Here is a 22,151-nt window from a genome sequence, read left to right on the forward strand (position 1 = left end):
AGTACCTTGTTCTGACTGTATCTGACGTAGATACACTTGAATGCTATGGTGAAGCAGCCGTCTGCTCCCTGCTCCACCGGTCACTGTTCTCCCCAGCAGCACACGCAAAGAGGTGAGTAGGAAACTAGAAAGCGTGGATGGAGAGGTGGCATCCATGTGCAGCTTGCTCTCCATTCACTTAAGGGCCCTGTTCTTGACCTAGGAGCAGCTTCCCTGGTTGAGGCTTGCACCGCGGATCATTTATGGCATATCAATAAGAATGTGCCAAATAGGACAAACCCTTTAAGCATTAGCTGTGTGTTCTTTTGTGTGTTCTTTTCTCCTTAAAATTGATGCTACTAATTTTGTGTATGTAATAACCTATAATGGTTGCAGAGGTTTGTGTGTGGGGAGGAGGGTGCCAAAAAGACCTCTCACACAGGGTGACATGTGACCTAAGGGTACTTTCACACTAGCGTTTTTCTTTTCCGGCGCTGAGTTCCGTCCTAGGGGCTCAAATCCGGAAAAGAACTGATCAGTTTTATCCCCATGCATTCTGAATGGAGAGTCAGTCCTTCAGGATGCATCAGGATGTCTCCAGTTCAGTCTTTTTGACTGATCAGGCTTTTCAGAAAAACGTAGCATGCAGTATTTTTACCTCCGGCCAAAAAGCCTGAACACTTTGACTGAACGCCGGATCAGGCCTTTTTCCCATTGACTTGCATTAACGCCGGCTCTGGCACTGTGTGTTCAGTCAAAACGGATCCGGCTTTTGCATGTTAAACCCGAAAAATGTGAAAAAAAAGTTAAAGTCCATAAATGGCGGATCCGTTTTTTCCAATGCATTTTTTCATTGTGATCAAAATCCTGATCAGGATTCAAATGTAATCCGTTTTCACACGTTTTTCCGGATCCGGCGGGCAGTTCCGGTGTCGGAATTGAACGCCGGATTAAAACAACGCTAGTGTGAAAGTAGCCTAAGGCAGGCCCTGGTTAATGGTTTCACACTTTCTCCAGTCTCTGGTACACTGACTTGGGATAATATTTGATACCGCCCTCGGCCTTTCATCCCACACATCTAAACCCCTGCCACCTCCAACTCGGAAACATTGCTGTATCTGATCTTTCCTCAAACCTGAGTCAACCAAAATGCTAGTGTGTGCCCTCATCGTCTCCTTCCTGGGCTACTGAACAATCCCTTTTCTGTGTCAATTAGTACTCTAGCGTCTCTCCAGTCCATCCTTAAGTGCTGTCTATCCACCTTTCCGCTTATTTCTCCTCTGCCTCCCCCTCTGCTAATCCCTTCACTCGCTCCCCATTACCCAGAGAATGCAGTTCAAAATACTAATGACATACAAGACCATCGACAATCTGTCCCCTCCTTACATCTCTGACCTAATCTCCCTATACATGTAATCTCTGAACTTCCCAAGATCTTCTTTGCTCTCCTCAGGTCTGCTATTTACTCAATGAATGTTTTTATATGTGTAAACCCCATTTTTTATGTCTAGCGGCCTGGAATTAATGGTGCTTTAAAATAAATAATAAATGGATCCAGAAGTGAAAGTCCAAAAATCTGGTTTCTTATATTGTAGATTGTGAACTTCAGTATTCATATATACCACATATGTCAAAATCTACAATTTATAGAGTCTGGCCTTTAAAATGATACCAGGTACCTTATAATCAAAGGCTCTGGGCACATGTGGGGCTTTTTGTTGTACTGAAATGCATGTATTTTTGGTTGATAAAGGATTTTGTTAAGAAAAAAATGCTGCTTAATTTCTGTGCATCACAATATATGGCAAGATGCAGAATGCTGTTTAGTTAAATCCATTTGCCGACTAAATCTACGTCTCTTCTCTCTCCTGAACCATCTTCTAAACTTATGATCAAATCAATTTAGATCTTTAGGGGGTTGCATGGTCCAAACCCATAGTGACACTTTAAAGAGTCTGAAAATAAAATTTATGCTATGTGGGAAAAATAGAATCTCACAATGAAAAAAAAATAATAAAAAAAATAGCTTGGTCATGAAGTCCCAGAATGCATCCAAAGGAAAGAGACTATAGTGATACCTCTTCAATTTAGTCATGTTAGTTCAGTAGGCATCTGTGCTGCCTTCAGTGTCCAGTGAGCGCAAGGTTCTAGAACAGTGGTTCTCAACCTTTCTAAAGCTGTGACCCCTTAATACAGTTCCTCATGTTGTGGTGACCCCCAACCATTACATTTTTTTCCTTGCTACGTCATAACTAATTTTGCTACTGTTATGATGACCCACCAAAAACACGCACAGACACCAATACACCAAATGTTAATTCAAATACACAAGTATTCATTCATAACCACAGAACTTTAGCATAAATACAAAATATTTGTAAACCAAATAAATAACTTTAAAATAAATAATAAACAAATACCCCCTAAAAAATAAATCAGTGGTGCGCACAGTACCCCTCAAATAAATAACTCAGTGGTGCTCACAGTACCCCCCCCCCCCCCAAAAAATAAAAAAAATATCAGTGGTGCTCAGGGTACCCCTCAAATAAATAAATCAGTGGTGCTTCAAGTCCCCCCCCCCCAAATAAATAAATCAGAAGTGCTCAGGGTCCCCTAAATAAATAAATTATAAATCAGCGGGGCTTCAGGTCTCCCCCAAATAAATAAATCTGTGGTGCATCAGGTTTCCCCCCAAATAAATAAATCAATGGTGCTCAGGGTCCCCCAAATAAATAAATCAGTGGGGCATCAGGTTTCCCCCAAATAAATCAGCGGTGCTTCAGGTCCCCGGGCGACCCCCCCGGAAAGGGCCGATCGACCCCTAGGTTGAGAACCGCTGTTCTAGAACAATACAGTAGACTACTAGGAATATGACGTGAGAGAACAGCTTTGCTTCTACTTGTGGAAGAAAGTCTTTTGAAAGTATTTACCCTCCAAAGTGTTGCTGATTCGTCCATCTCTGCAGCAAGTCATGTGACTATTGCGTTTTTAGCACTTCCTGTGAGTTCCTTTCCAGGTTCAGTTCCTTCTCTTCTGGTATTTATAAATCTAGGAAGACTCTGTCGAAAACATCTGGGCCGGTGGCAGTAATCCAAACAGCATGGGACTGAGAGTGTAGGGAATAAAAAAGGTGTTTGGGGGAAGGGAAAGGTAAATATGCATTGACTGAGGTAGAGTGTGCTGAAAAGCAAAGATGGATGGTGTTCCATAAAAACCCCTTTAAAGGATAACTGTCACTAATTTCAAGTGATTAGTGGTATAACTACCCCACAAGTGACCCCATTTTGGAAAGAAGACACCCCAAGGTATTTCGTGATGGGCATAGTGAGTTCATGGAAGTTTTTATTTTTTGTCACAAGTTAGTGGAATATGAGACTAGGGCTGAAACGATTCATCGATTTAATCGATGTAAAAAAATCCTCGATGCAGTTTTTCTGCATCGAGGATTCGTTTAAATCACATGACCACGGAGCGTGAGTGAAATTAAGCTTCTCACTCACCGCTCCGTGGCCTCCCGTCGGCACCGCGCTGCAGGACCTTGCGTTCACACATCGTCAGCGCGCTGGATGACGCTGTGTGTGACGTCAGGTCCCCAGTGCATGCTGGGATGAAGACGCGTCTCCTGCGGACTCCGTGTGTCGGCGCACTCTGCACTGAAAGGTAAGTATAAAGTTAGCGGGGAAGGGGGAGTGGGGGTTGTGGCGGCGGTAAATTGGTGGCACCTGTGATTTGGCAGTCGGAAAATAGTACTGCAGTGCCATAAATATACAGACATAGATAAGTATTGCACTGACAGAAATATGCGGTAAATTGGTGGCACCTGTGATTTGGCATGGGGAAATGGGGGCACCTGTGATTTTGCATGGGCTGGGGAAAACGGGGGCACCTGTGATTTGGCATGGGGAAATGTGGGCATCTGTGGTTTGGCATGTATAAAGTTATTGGTGGGGGCACCTGTGATTTGGCATGTATAACGTTATTGGCGTTAGAGGGGTTAATGGGAGCGCCTATGATTTGCCATGTATAAAAGTATTGGGGGGGGGGGCACCTGTGATTAGGCACTCGGAAGGTTGATCTGGGGGAGTGGGGGACATGGTGGATGGCATGGAGGCACTGGGAAAGGGGGACATCATGGCAATCTGGATGGAGGGGCTGATGGCAGTGCCATCATGGGGGCACTGGGGAACATGGCATGGAGGGGCTGCTGAACTGATGGCACTGGGAAAGGGGGACATTTTTATAAAGCAATACATTATTTTAAGAAGGTTTTTCTTATTAGATTACTCGATGAATCGAGAAATATAATCGATAGAATACTCTATTACTAAAATATTCGTTTACTGCAGCCCTATATGAGACTTTGTAAGAAAAAAAAATAATAATAATTTTCCGCTAACTTGTGACAAAAAATAAAAAGTTCCATGAACTCACTATGCCCATCAGCGAATACCTTAGGGTGTCTACTTTCCGAAATGGGGTCATTTGTGGGGTGTTCCTACTGTCTGGGCATTGTAGAACCTCAGGAAACATGACAGGTGCTCAGAAAGTCAGAGCTGCTTCAAAAAGCGGAAATTCACATTTTTGTACCATAGTTTGTAAACGCTATAACTTTTACCCAAACCAATAAATATACACTTATTGCATTTTTTTTTTATCAAAGACATGTAGAACAATAAATTTAGAAAAAAAATTATAAATATATAGAAATGTAGTTTTTTTTAAAAAAAAATTACAACTGAAAGTGAAAAATGTTATTTTTTTTGCAAACATTTCGGTAAATTTCGATTAACAAAAAAAGTAAAAATGTCAGCAGCAATGAAATACCACCAAATAAAAGCTCTATTAGTGAGAAGAAAAGGAGGTAAAATTCATTTGGGTGGTAAGTTGTATGACCGAGCAATAAACCGTGAAAGTAGTGTAGTGCAGAATTGTAAAAAGTGGTCTGGTCATTAAGGGGGCTTAAGCTAGGGGAGCTGAGGTGGTTAAAGGGCTTCTGTCACCCCACTAAACTCATTATTTATTTTTTGTGTACTTATAATCCCTATCCCTATCCTGCGATATATCTATACATTATGTTATTAATCATTTTCGTTCAGTAGATATGTCCAAAAACATACTTTTATAATATGCTAATTACCTGTCTACCAGCAAGTAGGGCGTCTACTTGCTGGTAGCAGCCGCAAAAAACCGCCCCCTCCTCCTGTTGATGGGGCCAGCCGCGATCTCCTCCTCCGACTGGCCCTGTCAGCATTTCAAAAATCGCGCGCCTGTGTTGATTCGGCGCAGGCGCTCTGAGATAAGGAGGCTCGCCTCCTCAGCACTCCCTCAGTGCGCATGCGCCGATGACATCTTCTCTTTCGGTGACGTCATCGGCGCAGGCGCACTGAGGGAGTGCTGAGGAGGCGAGCCTCCTTATCTCAGAGCGCCTGCGCCGAATCAACACAGGCGCGCGATTTTTGAAATGCTGACAGGGCCAGGAGGAGGAGGAGATCGTGGTTGGCCCTGTCAATCAACAGGAGGTCGGGGACGTTTTTTGCGGCTGCTACCAGCAAGTAGACGCCCTACTTGCTGGTAGACAGGTAATTAGCATATTATAAAAGTACGTTTTTTGACATATCTACTGAACGAAAATAATTAATAACATAATGTATAGATATATCGCAGGATAGGGATTTTAAGTACAAAAAAAAAAGAGTTTAGTGGGGTGACAGAAGCCCTTTAACCGCCTCCGGACCGCCTAACGCAGGATCGCGTTCCGGAGGTGGCAGCGCTGCGCACAGTCACGCATATACGCGTCATCTCGCGAGACGCGAGATTTCGCTCAAAGCCGGCCCGCGCATGCGCATCGCGGGCCGGCAAAAGTTAAAAAACAATTTCGTCACCAGCCTGCCAGCAACGATCATTGGCTGGCAGGCTGGCGATTTTCAAAAAAACGAATCACAAGCCATATAACAGATCATATTAGTAAATATGATCTGTTATATGGCTTGTCTGCTCCTCTGCTGGTCCTTTTCGTCGGTTGGATCGAGCAGAGGAGCAGACTTCACAGTGAGTAGCACCAACACCACACTTTAGCCCCAGATCACCCCCCTGCACCCCAATTAACCCTTTGATCGCCCCTGTCAATCACTTAGTGAAAGACAAAAAGTGATCAGTGTAAACTGACACTTTTTTTTTCACTAGTATTGACTGTTAGGTTTTAGGGATAGTTTAGGCCCCTTGGTTAGGTAGTTAGCGATCGGTTAGCGCCCAGCCCACCGCACCGCAGTCGCTGATTAGCGTATCGCTACTCAGCATTTGTACTTTTATAGTATCTGTAAGTGATCAAAACTGATCACGGTCAGATCTATAATTGTATTAGTGTCACCTTAGCTCACCCTCCACCCAAAACGCAGTGTTTGCCCGATCAGGCCTGATCGGTCGCCCACACGTGCGTTCACCCACGCCCGCCCCACCGCAGTGACAAAAAATATATATTTTTTTGATCACTGCACATTCATTTTACACGCACTGCGGCGATAAAAAAAATCTGTTTTGATATTTTTTATCAACCGCAGCGGCCTCCGGTACTTCGCTAGCCTCCCCTTTGTAAGACAGGCTTGCTTTTTTTCTTGGGTAGTCTCAGGGAATACCCCTAAATTTAGTAGTCCAAATGGCAAACAGGGGGTATTCTTCTGAAGAGGCCTACAGGATTCTGACCCAGTCGGATGAGGAATGGGAACCCTCATCTGACGAATCTAGCGGGTCAGAATATGAACCTGTAGAAAGCAGTGGCTCTCTGACCCAAAGTTCGGACGAGGAGGTGGAGGTCCCTGATAGAACCAGGCATACCCGGCCCCGTGTCGCTAGACCACAGGTTGCGCAGGGTCCGCTTCAAGAGCAGCAGAGTGGGGCTGGCGCTGCCGGATCACGTGGTGAGGCATACACCAGCAGCGCAGCCCTCCCTGGACCTAGTACCAGCACTGCCGTACAACATGGTGACGTGGCGAGCACCAGAAGGGCAGTTGAAGCTGGTACGGTGGCACGTGCAGTAGTTACCCCGTCGCAGCCACCGCACAGACAGGCCCGTAGAGCCCCTAGAATCCCTGAGGTGCTGGCAAACCCTGATTGGCAGTCACCAACTTCAGCCGCACCATTAGTTCCCCCTTTCACAGCCCAGGCTGGAGTTCGGGTTGAGACGGCTCAAATCGGTTCGGCCCTGGGATTTTTTGAGCTGTTCTTGACTGCGGAGCTCTTGGACTTAGTCGTGGCAGAGACAAACCGGTATGCCACACAATTTATATCCGCCAACCCGGGAAGCTTTTATGCCCAGCCTTTCCGGTGAAAACCAGTCCAAGTTTCCGAATTTAAATTTTTTTTGGGCCTTCTCCTCCACATGGGTCTAACTAAAAAGCATGAATTGCGGTCATATTGGTCCACGAACCCGATTCATCACATGCCCATGTTCTCTGCTGCTATGTCCAGGGCACGATTTGAGGCCATCCTCCGTTTCCTGCATTTTAGCGACAACACCACCTCCCGTCCCAGAGGCCACCCAGCTTTTGACCGGCTCCACAAAATTCGGCCCCTCATAGACCACTTCAACCAGAAATTTGCAGATTTGTCTACCCCAGAGCAAAACATCTGCGTAGACGAGTCCCTAATACATTTTACCGGGCGCCTTCGCTTCAAACAATACATCCCAAGGAAGCGTGCCCGGTATGGGGTCAAATTGTATAAGCTCTGTGAAAGGGCCACAGGCTATACCCACAAATTTCGGATCTATGAGGGAAAAGATCAGACCCTGGAGCCGGTCGGTTGCCCTGACTACCTGGGGAGCAGTGGGAAGACAGTCTGGGACTTGGTGTCACCCTTATTCGGCAAGGGGTACCATCTTTATGTGGACAATTTCTACACAAGTGTGGCCCTCTTTAGGCATTTGTTTCTAGAACGGATTTGCGCCTGTGGCACTGCGCGAACTAGTCGCGTGGGCTTCCCCCAATGGCTCGTTACCACCCGTCTTGCAAGGGGGTAGAGGGCTGCCTTGTGTAACGAAGAACTGCTTGCGGTGAAATGGAGAGACAAGCGTGACGTTTACATGCTCTCCTCCATTCACGCAGACACGACAATACAAATTGAGCGAGCAACCCGTGTCATTGAAAAGCCCCTCTCAGTCCACGACTATAATTTGCTCATGGGAGGGGTGGACTTCAATGACCAGATGTTGTCTCCGTATTTAGTTTCCCGCAGAACCAGACGCTGGTATAAGAAGGTGTCTGTATATTTAATTCAATTGGCTCTGTACAATAGTTTTGTTCTCTACAGTAAGGCTGGGAGAACACGATCCTTCCTCAAATTCCAGGAAGAGATCATCGAGAACCTCCTGTATCCAGAAGGTTCCATGGCCCCAACCACCAGTGTAGTTAGCCGTCTACACGAGCGAAATTTCCCCAGTGTCGTTCCTGGTACCTCAACCCAACCGTCACCCCGAAAAAGATGTCGTGTCTGTAGCAGGAGTGGAATAAGGCGTGACACCCGCTATTTCTGTCCTGACTGTCCTGACCACCCTGCCCTATGCTTTGGAGAGTGTTTCCGGAAGTACCACACACAGGTACACTTAGCATAGGGATTGCATCTCACAGGACAGGCACACAGGGCTATTAGGGCCCTTTTACTCACAGCTGCTGCAAACCTCTCCTTTCACCTGGGATAAAGTGCATAACGTACTTCGCCACATCTTTGGGCGATTTGCGCTTTGCACATTGTCCCATGGGGAAGGAGAGGTTTGTTCTATAAAGGTAAAAAAAACTAAACAAAAAAAAAATTACCGGTAAGTAAAAAAGGTAACGTTCAGTTAAAAAAAAGTTTATATGTTCTGTTCAAAAGTTAATAAATTTATTGCGTTGCGGCCTGGTTTTTTCTCTTTTTTTTTTTTTACCTTCCAGGTTGACCAACCGATCGACTAGCTGCAGCACTGATGTGCATTCTGACAGAAGCATTGCGCTGCTGTCAGATTACACGCAAGTCGGTGTATGCGGCGCTGCAAGACGAGATTTCTCCTCTGCAGTAAAAGATACGTTTGCCGAGGCATATGAGCTGAGGAGGTGGCGGTGTTCATATACTTTGGCAAACACTTTGTATATATAAAAAAAAAAAAATCCCAGTAAGGATTTATTCATCCACATCGATTGATGTGAATGGAGAAATCTGGTTTGCCAGGGCATACGAGCTAAGTGGGTATGGATGTTGGGCGGAGCTCCTATGTCCTGGCAGACGCCTTTCCCCTCCTTTTTCTTTTTTTGGCAGAGATTTTTTCATCCACATTGATCGATGTGAATGAAGAAATCTGCGCCGTTCATTTTTTTTCTTTCAGCCCAGAGGCTGAACGGGAAAAAAAAAAAATCTCATTACCCGTATGCTCAATATAAGGAGAATAGCAGAAACTCCTAATGCTGGCCATACATGTAATGATTGCGGAGACCCTCAAATGCCAGGGCAGTACAAACACCCCACAAATAACACCATTTTGGAAAGAAGACACCCCAAGGTATTTGCTGAGGGGCATATTGAGTCCATGAAAGATTGAAATTTTTGTCCCAAGTTAGCGGAAAGGGAGACTTTGTGAGAAAAAAATCAATTTCCGCTAACTTGTGCCAAAATTTTTTTTTTTCTATGAACTCGCCATGCCCCTCATTGAATACCTTGGGGTGTCTTCTTTCCAAAATGGGGTCACATGTGGGGTATTTATACTGTCCTGGCATTTTAGGGGCCCCAAAGCGTGAGAAGAAGTCTGGTATCCAAATGTCTAAAAATGCCCTCCTAAAAGGAATGTGGGCCCCTTTGCGCATCTAGGCTGCAAAAAAGTGTCACACATGTGGTATCGCCGTACTCAGGAGAAGTTGGGGAATGTGTTTTGGGGTGTCATTTTACATATACCCATGCTGGGTGAGATAAATATCTTGGTCAAATGCCAACTTTGTATAAAAAAAATGGGAAAAGTTGTCTTTTGCCAAGATATTTCTCTCACCCAGCATGGGTATATGTAAAATGACACCCCAAAACACATTCCCCACCTTCTCCTGAATACGGAGATACCACATGTGTGACACTTTTTTGCAGCCTAGGTGGGCAAAGGGGCCCACATTCCAAAGAGCACCTTTCGGATTTCACCAGCCATTTTTTACAGAATTTGATTTCAAACTCCTTACCACACATTTGGGCCCCTAGAATGCCAGGGCAGTATAACTACCCCACAAGTGACCCCATTTTGGAAAGAAGACACCCCAAGGTATTCGCTGATGGGCATAGTGAGTTCATGGAACTTTTTATTTTTTGTCACAAGTTAGTGGAATATGAGACTTTGTAAGAAAAAAAAAAAAATCATCATTTTCCGCTAACTTGTGACAAAAAATAAAAAGTTCTATGAACTCACTATGCCCATCAGCGAATACCTTAGGGTGTCTACTTTCCAAAATGGGGTAATTTGTGGGGTGTTTGTACTGTCTGGGCATTGTAGAACCTCAGGAAACATGAAAGTCAGAGCTGCTTCAAAAAGCGGAAATTCACATTTTTGTACCATAGTTTGTAAACGCTATAACTTTTACCCAAACCATTTTTTTTTTTACCCAAACATTATTTTTTTTATCAAAGACATGTAGAACAATAAATTTAGAGCAAAATTTATATATGGATATCGTTTTTTTTTGCAAAATTTTACAACTGAAAGTGAAAAATGTCTTTTTTTTGCAAAAAAATCGTTAAATTTCGATTAATAACAAAAAAAGTAAAAATGTCAGCAGCAATGAAATACCACCAAATGAAAGCTCTATTAGTGAGAAGAAAAGGAGGTAAAATTCATTTGGGTGGTAAGTTGCATGACCGAGCAATAAACGGTGAAAGTAGGGTAGGTCAGAAGTGTAAAAAGTGGCCTGGTCTTTAAGGGTGTTTAAGCCATAGGGGCTGAGGTGGTTAAGCAGTGGGACCCTGCTTTCACTGTGCATGAAATCTGCAATTTCCAGTTCATCCCTCATGACAGCACCACAGTAAGTTGTTCCCCTTTGACCTTCATGGGACTGGAAACAGGTTAAAAGGCCCCTCCCACCTCCACCCTCCTTCCTTTCCCTACAGAGGATAGATGCAAAGAGGTTCCCTGCTGTAAGGTTGAAGATTATTATTTTTATTTTTTTTAGAAGAGACTTACAGGGCTTAAGGCTGGGACTAGGGTAGGGGGATGCCTGGCCTCTCGTTCCAGTTCCTGAATAGCTTCGCTAACACCTCTTTGCTGAGGTCGCTTAGCAGTCCAGGACCCACCTGTGTGCTAAAGCCTATAGTTGGCTTTTCTGTCAGCCTGGGTTCAATGGAAGGGGATTCATCCTCTTCCTTCGTACCCTATAAGTATCTGTGCCAGCACCTTCTTTGAGAGGTCCCCTGGCTTGCTACTGACCCTAATGAAATGGGTAATGCAGCTGGTGTTAAAGGTGTTATCCAAGTTCTATAATGCCCCCCCCCCCCCCCCCATATGCCCGTGCCCCTCACAGAGGTTGTACTTACCTCGCTCCTCCGGGACACCTGCCGCTTCTCATACCGGCACGGCTGCCGGATGTTTTCATCCACGCAATGCAGCGGTGGTCGTGCCAGTATGAGAAGTGATGTGGGTGCTGGGAAGCGAGGCAAGTACAACCTCTGTGAGGGGCCTGGGCATATGGGGTGCATTATAGAACTTGGATAAGCCCTTTAACCGAACTATTGATGGCTATGTGTTCATAAAGCTTAGATCCGCTGTTCTTTGGGAGGATATCAGCTAGGGTTGGGCGATATCAAAAATATTCAGACGATAACGATATTAAGAAATTTATCGCGATAACGATATATATCGTGATAAATACCCGTTTAAAAGAAAAAAACACAAGGAGACGTTATACTGTATGGGGGCAGCCACAAGGAGACGTTATACTGTATGGGGGGGCCACAAGGAGACGTTATACTGTATGGGGGCAGCCACAAGGAGACGTTATACTGTATGGGGGCAGCCACAAGGAGACGTTATACTGTATGGGGGCAGCCACAAGGAGACGTTATACTGTATGGGGGCAGCCACAAGGAGACGTTATACTGTATGGGGGCAGCCACAAGGAGACGTTATACTGTATGGGGGCAGCCACAAGGAGACGTTATACTGTATGGAGGGGCGGCCACAAGGAGACGTTATACTGTATGGGGGGGCGGCCACAAGGAGACGTTATACTGTATGGGGGGGCGGCCACAAGGAGACGTTATACTGTATGGGGGGGCGGCCACAAGGAGACGTTATACTGTATGGGGGGGGCGGCCACAAGGAGACGTTATACTGTATGGGGGGGGGCGGCCACAAGGAGACGTTATACTGTATGGGGGGGGGCGGCCACAAGGAGACGTTATACTGTATGGGGGGGGCGGCCACAAGGAGACGTTATACTGTATGGGGGGGGGGCGGCCACAAGGAGACGTTATACTGTATGGGGGGGGCGGCCACAAGGAGACGTTATACTGTATGGGGGGGGCGGCCACAAGTTATAATAAAGTCTTGTGGCCGTAGGCCACCATACATACGATAATACTTTACGATATACTTTTCCCACGACTGCCTTGCTTGTGTGCTCCGATTCTGACATCAGATGTCGGTGGGCGGAGATTTGAATATGGGAGCAAGGAGGAGGGAGAGCCGGGGGCGGCCCGCTGCGGGAAGTAATAAGTTTGTAATTTTGTCATTAGAGCACACGAGCAAGGCAGCCGCAGGAAAAGTCTCTCCAGAGACACCCAGTACTCACACAGAGTTCGCCACATAGAACCGGCACGGGTGGGTGACGGACTGTGATGTCAGATGGTGAGTGGAGTCTGGAGACTTGAATAAGGGAGGCGGAGCAAGAAGGAGCCAGGAGCGAGTGGAAGTAATGTGTTTGTACTCAGCGCTTTGCAAGGTGCAGGGGCGGGTGGATGCAGATTTAGAAGCGGTCAGCACACATGACCGCTTCGATGACATCACAAAATACCGCGGTAATTAGGAAACGGCGATATCGCCGGTTTTTAACACTGCGGTATATCGTGAACATCGGTATACCGCTCAACCCTAACATCAGCAGGATTGCACCTCAGTGTGCTTAAAGGGCTTCTGTCACCCCCCAAAAGTAATTTTTAATTTTTGGGCTAATTAAAATCCTTATAGTGCGATTATTCAATATATAGTGATCTTAACTTTTTCTGTTGTTTAGTTTCTTTAAAAACCGCACTTTTATAATATGTTAATTACCTTGCTGGTAGCCGCCGCATCCTCCTTTAAAAAAAAAAGCCCCCTCCTCCTGTTGATTGACAGGGCCAGCGAGCGATCTCCTCCTCCGGCTGGCCCTGTCTGCAATTCAAATCCCGCGCCTGCGCCTTATGTGTCTTCATTCCGCGCAGGCGCTCTGAGAGAAGGACGCTCTCTTCCTCAGCACTCCCTCAGTGCGCCTGCGCCGATGACGTCACCTCTAAACCCGAAAGAGAAGACGTCATCGGCGCAGGCGCACTGAGGGAGTGCTGAGGAAGCGAGCGTCCTTCTCTTAGAACGCCTGCACCGAATGAAGACACGTGAGGCGCAGGCGCGGGATTTGAATTGCAGACAGGGCCAGCCGGAGGAGGAGAGCGCTCGCTGGCCCTGTCAATCAACAGGAGGAGGGGGCGTTTTTTTTAAAGGAGGATGCGGCGGCTACCAGCAAGTAACCGCCCTACTTGCTGGTAGCAAGGTAATTAACATATTATAAAAGTGCGGTTTTTAAAGAAACTAAACAGAAAAAGGTAAGAGCACTATATATTGAATAATCGCACTATAAGGATTTTAATTAGCCCAAAAATTAAAAATTACTTTTGGGGGGTGACAGAAGCCTTAAATGGCAGCATGCATGGGGGTGATTCCCCATGATAATAATGGTGCTTGCTTTGGCAACACACATACTAAAATTGGTACATAAACCATGCATGCAGTTTTTCGGGTAAATGGAACCATACTGTACATGCGTTTAGTCAGCCCTATTGCCTTAAGAGTTCTAATTCATCTCTAGAGAAAATTCCACTTTATACACAAATAATAATAATAATAATATGATAACTATTTTATTAAGAAACTGCCACCATTCTGGTTTGTCAAGTGCAGAGCTAAATCTTTTCCAGGTCTAGCAACCTGTTTGCTTTGTATGAATAAATTATATTAATTGGGTATCTGTGTGTAGATCTAATTGGGTGGCTCAAGTGATCGTATCACTTGTTCTTTAGTCAGGCTGCGGGTTTAATTTTCATGCTGCAGTCAATTACACATGTTTGCAGACTTAAAAATCGTACAGGTCTAGCAACCTTTCTGGTCTGGTCTTACAGGTCTGACTTATTTTATCTTTTAGTTTGTTATTCATCTGGGAAGTGTTTAAAATATATCTGCAGCTCAACAATGTGGTGATAACTTTAAAACGCTTTTACTTATCTAGGCCATTCTGAGACTGTTTACTCGTCACATATTGTACTTCATGACCGTGGTAAATCTGAGTCAAAATATTTCATTTTTATTTATTAAAAAAAATAATAATAAAAAAAAAACTTTAGCAAATTTTAATTTCTCTACTTTTAAAATAGATAGTAATACCTCCAAAAATAGTTATTACTTTACATTCCCTACATGTCTACTTCATGTTTGGATCATTTTTTAAATTACATTTTTATTTTTTTGGGACGTTAGAAGTTTAGAAGCAAATCTTAAAATTTTTAAGAATTTCCAAAACCATTTTTTTAGCAGATTTAAAATTTTAATAATTTTTTTTTTCTGCTACACATCAAGGGTTAACAGCCAAACAAAGCTCAAAATCTATTACACTGAATCTGGAGTTTACAGAAAAACCCCATATGTGCTCAAAAACTGATGTATGGGCACACAGAAGGCTTCAAAGTGGAAGGAGCACCATATGGCTTTTGGAAAGCGGATTTAGCTGGAATGGTAATTGGGAGCATATGAAGACACCCTGAGGTGGCCCTACAGTGGAAACCCCCCCAAAAAAGTGACCCTATTTTGGAAACTACACCCCTCAAGGAATCTTTCAAGGTGTGTAGTAAGCACTTTGACTTCAAGGGTGTTTCTTAGAATTAGGAAACACTTGGCTGTGAAAATGGGTAACAGGACAAAATGCATCCTAACGATACTCCCCCATTGTTCATGATGAGACAACCCCTTTAACACTAAATGTATTTTTTACAGTGAAGTGAAGGCAAAGATGCCCAGTTTTGCCCTCCTGAATGCCCCCCTTCCTTCAGTGTGGCAGGTAAAATAGTGTGGGATCTTTTGCACCTGTCTGCATACAGGATTACAATAAATATATGGGTGGGGTGGACCTTGCAGACCAAATGCTGCAGCCCTATAGCGCGGTCAGGAAATTCCGCATTTGGTAAAAGAAACTTGCAGCCCACCTTATGCAAGTAGCACTCTATATAATTCTTTTGTCATGTTCCAAAAAGCAGAGAACCAAGGAACATATCTTGATTTTCAAGAACAAATCATTAAAAATGTAATATTTGGAGAGCAGCGCCAGGATAGCAGTTGGATAGCGTCATCTAGTCATGCCAGCAGAATTATCCCAGGGCAACATTTCCCATCAGAGGTGCCCCCTACTGCAAAAAAAAGCAGAGCCCAAAAGAGATGTAGGGTCTGTTACAAGAATGGGATACGGCGGGATACCATATATCAATGTGACACCTGTCCAGATAAGCCTGGACTTTGTATTAAGCAGTATTTCTGCATTTACCATACTTCCCTAGATTATTAATTTAATCAATTAAATTTTTTTTTTACTTTTTATGCACTTTTGGCCAATTTATTAGGCAATCCGCTGTTTAACACTCCACATTTCATTATATTAGCCAATTATAATTTGGAAAATTAGACAAACTCCAAAATGTAAAAATTAATTCTCACTACACCTAGATGAATACTTTAGGGGGTGTAGTTTCCAAAATGGGGTCACACTTTGAGGTACCTTAAGGGTAACTTCAAATGCTGCTACACCCTCCAAAAGCCATATTGTGCTCTGCCGTACGCCCATACAGCAGTCGACAACCACATATAGGGTGTTGACGTATTCAGGAAAAATGGTTAACAAATTTTGTGGTGACTTTCTCCTGTTACCCCTTGTGACAATGAAAAACTTGGGCCTAAAGTGAAATTTTTCAGTAAAATATGTAATTTTTCTTTTACAGCCAAGGGTTTCTAAATTCTATGAAAAACATATTGGGCCAAAGTGCTCACCACACCCCTTGAAAAATTCATTGGGGGGTCTAGTTTTCAAAATGGGGTCACTTTTTGGGGGTTTCCACTTTGGGGTACCTAAGGGTACCTTCAAATGCGACACAGCGCCTGAAATTTATTCCAGTGAAATCTGCCCTCCAAAATCCATATTGTGCTCCATCTCTTCTAAGCTCTACCGTGCGCCCATATAGCAGTTGACAACCACATATGTGGTGTTATTGTAAACTGCATTATCAGGGTAATAGATATTGAGCTTAGTTTGGCTGTTTTCCATTTATTTATTTTTTTATTTGCACATCATTAACATGTTTATTAATCCTGTGATTTTTCCACAGTTTCACAAATTTTTCCTTCTTGGTGTTGCAATTTCAATGTTGAGTGTATTTAAACTTGTTCTAAGAAGAGTATAAGGCTATGTTTACGTCATTTGTGGGATATATGTGTGTATGTACAGTATACAAGTCCTCTTGGCATACGTTGAACAAATTAGCGTTTTGTTTTGTTTTTTGAATATACTAAATGATATTCGACCCTGTCATATAAAAAAAAAAAGATGTGCAGGTCCCACCTCCAGGGATGCTGAAATGAGACAACCCCTTTAAAGGAACAAGACTATGTATACCAAAAAGTTAAACCAGAACATTAATTTTATATTTTTCTTTTGCTTTATGATCTTTTAGGAAAATTAAACACAACTGATTTCTGCTTTTGTGGCTTTTCAGTGCGATCTTTTACCATGGGCAGTTACCAAAGAACAGATTGACAAATTCAGTAAGGAAAATAACTTCATTGGATGGACAGAGACCTCTGTGAAGGAAAATAAAAACATCAACGAGTCAATGAGGTGAGCCTGCCACACTACAATATGCACTCATGTGTGGAATTTATCATGCCCTGCACTCCAGAATTTTGGCCTCAAAAAGTTGGGCTATTGTGAATTGGGTTTATTAGCTCAAATTTGTGCGCCTTTTTTGCATTTTTACACCACACAGTTTTGGAGTTATCACTGCAACTTTTTATAAAAGTTGATGATTTGCTCCACAAGGGGGTTGGTGTAAAACAACTAGAGTTACAGCATTTCTAGACAAGTTAGGTTTAATCCCTTAGTGACCTCCAATACGCCTTTTTACTAATGCTTATCTGTCATGACAGCTACTTAAAGGTTGGAGGGAGAGTAGATGCGAACAGTGTGTACTTCAAATGAAGTGTTAATGGAGGGTGGCAGTGGAGTTGGGCTGTAGGAGCAGGTGTCTGATAGGAGAAGACCAAATCCTACACCATGTTTGCAGCCGGGGCGAGGGTGTGAGTGAAATAAAATCCACTATATGAGAGTGCAGCAGGGAAGGAGGTGTCAGAGGGTGTCGGCCATGTTTCTGTGAGACCCAGAAAGGAAAGGTTTTTTTGAGAGATGAAAAGATCATGAATGTAGGACAGTTTGTTACAGACAGAGCGTGCATTCCATAATGCTCCTGCAAGAGGAACCAAAGGAGCAGGGGTCAGAGGAATGGTTATTAGGTTTAAGGGGTTGTAGAAATTTGTAGAAGGAGATTTGTACTGGGACGTAGAGGTGATAGTGGGGATTTGCTGAGGAGGGCCTGGATTTGGAGAGAGATCACCAGCAATAAGGAGAGGCAGAGAAATTGTTAGTAGGTGAGAATAAGCGAGGGCAGAAGGTATCTGTGTGTGTTTGGGAAGGAAGTGTTTTTTACGTTGCCAAACAGGTTTGTGCAAGTGGTAAGCTGGAGGGAGAAATTAATAGTTCATTGCTGGGTAAATAAATGTGGGGGTATTTCAGGAGGTATTGGAAAAGTGGGAAGAGTAAGATGAAAAAGTGAAAAATTGTTTGCATTAACTATTTCTGTAATTACCTGTGGTCCCCTTCTGGTCAAATTTAACAAACGTGATAAATCTGATGCAGAGGATGCCAAAGCAGACTCAAGCAAAGCCAACTTCAAGTATTATCTTCATGATAGACACCACCCAATTCCCATATTATATGGTCTGTTTAAAAATATTAGATACTATGAAAACATCACTTCCAAGGATGATGCACAAATGAATTATACTCATCAGACTAAGGGCTCATGCACACTGCCGTAGTTTTGGTACGCATCCGATCCATGTTTTTTGTGGATCGAATGCAGACCAATCATCTCAATGGCAAAAAAATAGAACATGGCCTATTCTTTTTCGTTTTGCGGACAAGGATAGGACATTTTTTCAGGAGTCAAATAAAATGGCAGCATGCTCTCGGCCAGGACCCGTGTTTTGCGGATCCGCGATCTGTGGACAGCAAAATGCTTACGGCTGTGTGCATGAGCTCTAAATAAGATGTACAGTACCGGTCAGGAAATATTACATATATACAGTCCTGATCAAAAGTTTAAGACCCACTTGAAAAATGGCAAAAAAATCATATTTAGCATGGCTGGATCTTAACAAGGTTCCAAGTAGAGCTTCAACATGCAACAAGAAGAAATGGGAGTGAGACCAAACATTTTTTGAGCATTCAATTTAATGAAAACAATGAATAAACTGAAACAGGCTGTTTTTCAGCTGATCAAAAGTTTAGGACCACATGCCTTTAAAAGGCCAAATCTTTGCAAAGATGTGGATTCATTGTCATTTTCTGTGAGGTAGTCACACGTTGTGATGGCAAAGGCAAAAAACTGGTTTGAACGTGGTCGGGTTGTTGAACTGCATAAGCAGGGTCTCTCACAGCGCGCCATCGCTGCTTAGGTGGGACGCAGTAAGACAGTCATTTGGAATTTCTTAAATGATCCTGAGGGTAATGGAACAAAAAAGTCAAGTGGAAGACCCAAAAAAATTTCATCGGCACTGAGCCGGAGGATCCAATTGGCTGTCCGTCAAGACACTGGACGATTCTCGACCCAAATTAAGGCCCTTACTGGTGCTGACTGCAGCCCCATAACCATCAGACGGCATCTGAGACTGAAGGGCTTCAAAAACAAAAAACGTCTTCAAAGACTTAGTCTCCTTGAACACCACAGAACTGCTCGTTTGGACTTTGCAAGAGCGCACCAAACATGGGACATTCAAAGGTGGAAGAAAGTTATTCTCTGATGAGAAAAAATGTAACCTTGATGGTCCTGATGGTTTCCAACGTTACTGGCATGACAAGCAGATCCCACCTGAGATGTTTTCTACGCGCCACAGTGGAGGGGGCGCCATAATGGTCTGGGGTGCTTTTTTCCTTTAGTGGAACAATGGAGCTTCAGGAAGTGCAGGGGCGTCAAACGGCCGCTGGCTATGTCCAGATGTTGCAGAGGGCATTCCTCATGACTGAGGACCCTCGTCTGTGTGGTAACGACTGGGTTTTTCAACCGGACAATGCTACAGTACACACTGCCCGCAGGACAAGGGACTTCTTCTAGGAGAATAACATTACTCTTTTGGTCCATCCTGCGTGTTCCCCTGATCTAAATCCAATTGAGAACCTTTGGGGATGGATGGCAAGGGAAGTTTACAAAAATGGATAGTAGATGGCCTTCGCGCGGCTGTCTTCACCACTTGGAGAAATATTCCCACTCACCTCATGGAAATGCTTGCATCAAGCATGCCGAAATGAATTTTTGAAGTGATAAACAATAACAGCGGAGCTACTCATTACTGAGTTCATGTTTGTTCATTCTTCTTGTTGCATGTTGAAGCTCTACTTGGAACCTTGTTAAGATCCAGCCATGCTAAATATGATTTTTTTGCCATTTTTCAAGTGGTCTTAAACTTTTGATCAGGACTGTATCATGTAATATTCACAGGATAGTAAATTTCTTAGCACTAATGTCCACTATAAAAATTTACAGGAAAAGCATCTACGTTGTGAACACTAACCAAAAAATGTGTTTTGGATTTTTTGTTTTTTGGCTCATGTTAAGTGTAGGCAACGCAGTTGCCGTATTTGTGGGAGGGGAGGCTCCCGCACATCGTATATAAAGCACTGCGTACCCTCCCCCTGTCAGGCGCATCTTCACTTCCGGGTCGCAAGCGGGGTCAGCGTCCTCTGCGCCCCAACGTACGGCCAGCAGAGTTCCCACATCATTCGTCGGCGTGTGCGTCCAGTTCGGGTAGGGTAAGTCTGGCCTTGCATGCTCTTCCTTCTGACAGCCGAGCTCCACGTCCGGGCAGCGTTGGCTCTGTCACATGCGGCTCGGCACATTCGGCTCTCTGTGCAGCTGCCTCAAACTCCCTGCACAGCGGATACCGGTTCTGATTTCACGCCTAACTGTATGGGTAAATGTTAGTAACTACATACCGTAATAGCGGACACAATTAGGTTTCGTCTAAAACCCATTAAGTGTTATTTTAAGCCATAGGCTAAAATGGCAGTCTATTAAAACGACTTACTGGCATTATGTCCACCAAATGGTTGCTAAATGCTAACATTATGCACATTTTTAATACCATCATATATGTAGAAAGCGCTTAACAGTACCCATAGGAATGTAACACCACAATTCAGTGTTCTTACAAATATAGCAGCCATTTCAGTGGCCATCAGTGGGCACACAAATATAGTGGTCACCTATCAGTGCCCATATCATGTCACAACTGCATAACAGCCCATACATACAGGGCCCATATACTGTATCAGTGCCATACAAGCTTATCAACTATACGTCTGTGCTTGTCTAAATATACCACGGTAGGGTTGTTTTCAGCTGATTTCACTACCTGGGTCAGCTCTAGCATACAGCAGCTGGCGTGGAGGCTCCTTATGGCTGGGCGACGGCAGAAGGTCTCAGGAGGGCACTGGTATTTATGGTAGGATCAGAGTGGTTCATATGGGACCCACGCTGTGGTCAGCGACATGTGACGCTCTGGGATGGAGCTGAGTTTGGGCGCTAATGGTCGAACGATGGTTGTTAGTTCGTTCTTCCTGCCCAGTATTGGGGTTGCACGTGCTTAGAGTACGTGTGTTTGTATGTTGCTGATACTTGGTTATATGCGGGGCGTGTGTCTGCAGTGGCCCTAGCTTCGCACGCTGTGTTCAAGTGATTGGTAATGTAAAAAATAATAATAAAAAAATGTTTAACTGTCTCCTGTTCTACGTGTGTGGCGCACATCCGCAGTTAGCGCCAAACATGGGTAGTGTGCATCAGTGGCCCTAGCAGATAGGGTCAAGGCATCTGTGATTAAGTTCCGATGTTCTTGCATGTAAATGTGTTTATTCTGTAAACACTACTTTACGGGCAAGCACGCGTCAGCGGTTACGTGCATGTTCATAGGTGCACTATGTCTATCAATTGGCGTTGCATCAGGGTTATGTTCAACCACGTTCACGTGTTTCTTAGGCCAATACGAGGTGATAAAAAAAAATAATAATAAATAAATAAATAATGGCAGAAGGTGCCAGGCGAGGGCTGGCATTCACGGTAGGATCAGACGTGGTTCCACGGTCCGTGACTTATAGCGCTCTGGGGTCAAGGTGGTTGGGCACTAATGGTCGAATGATTGTGGTTAGGATTGTTACCTTCAAAGCTACGTCCGTTTGTCTGCATTTACTTTTTGTCCCATGCGCCTTTCACTGCTGAGCTGCGTTCATGCGTCCGCGGTTGCATTCCATCAATACTCGGCTCACTTCAGATTGCATTCATACGACTGCTTTATACCATGCTCTTCATGCTCATACCTGGAGCTGTGCCCATTCCATGTTTTAGGCACCACTCACATCCAGTGCTGCATTCACCCACTTGTTCTTACATCATGTGTTATACTCTGCTTCCACTAAAGCTGTATTTCTTTTCATTTCCAGGCCTATAAGAGTGTGTTCCTACTATGTTCACAAGTTGGTCATTCGTTTGTCACGACAAGGGTCTTCTCTTAGCGAGCTGCAATGCCTCTGGCTCTTGTTTTCTCCCATCTGTTCAATTTCACGGTT

General features: G+C 44.1%; 1 protein-coding gene across 1 annotated transcript in view; it reads left to right on the top strand.

Annotated features, from left to right (window-relative positions):
* RAB29 (RAB29, member RAS oncogene family) overlaps nt 1-22,151 on the top strand; it is a 52,961-nt gene that overhangs the window by 25,762 nt on the left and 5,048 nt on the right. The window contains exon 4 of the mRNA XM_040423967.1: nt 16,975-17,096. Within this exon, the coding sequence (XP_040279901.1) occupies nt 16,975-17,096 (122 nt within the window). The remainder of the gene's footprint in view (nt 1-16,974; nt 17,097-22,151) is intronic.

This window comes from Bufo bufo, chromosome 3 (genome assembly GCF_905171765.1).
Source record: "Bufo bufo chromosome 3, aBufBuf1.1, whole genome shotgun sequence".
NCBI classification, from domain to species: Eukaryota; Metazoa; Chordata; class Amphibia; order Anura; family Bufonidae; genus Bufo; species Bufo bufo.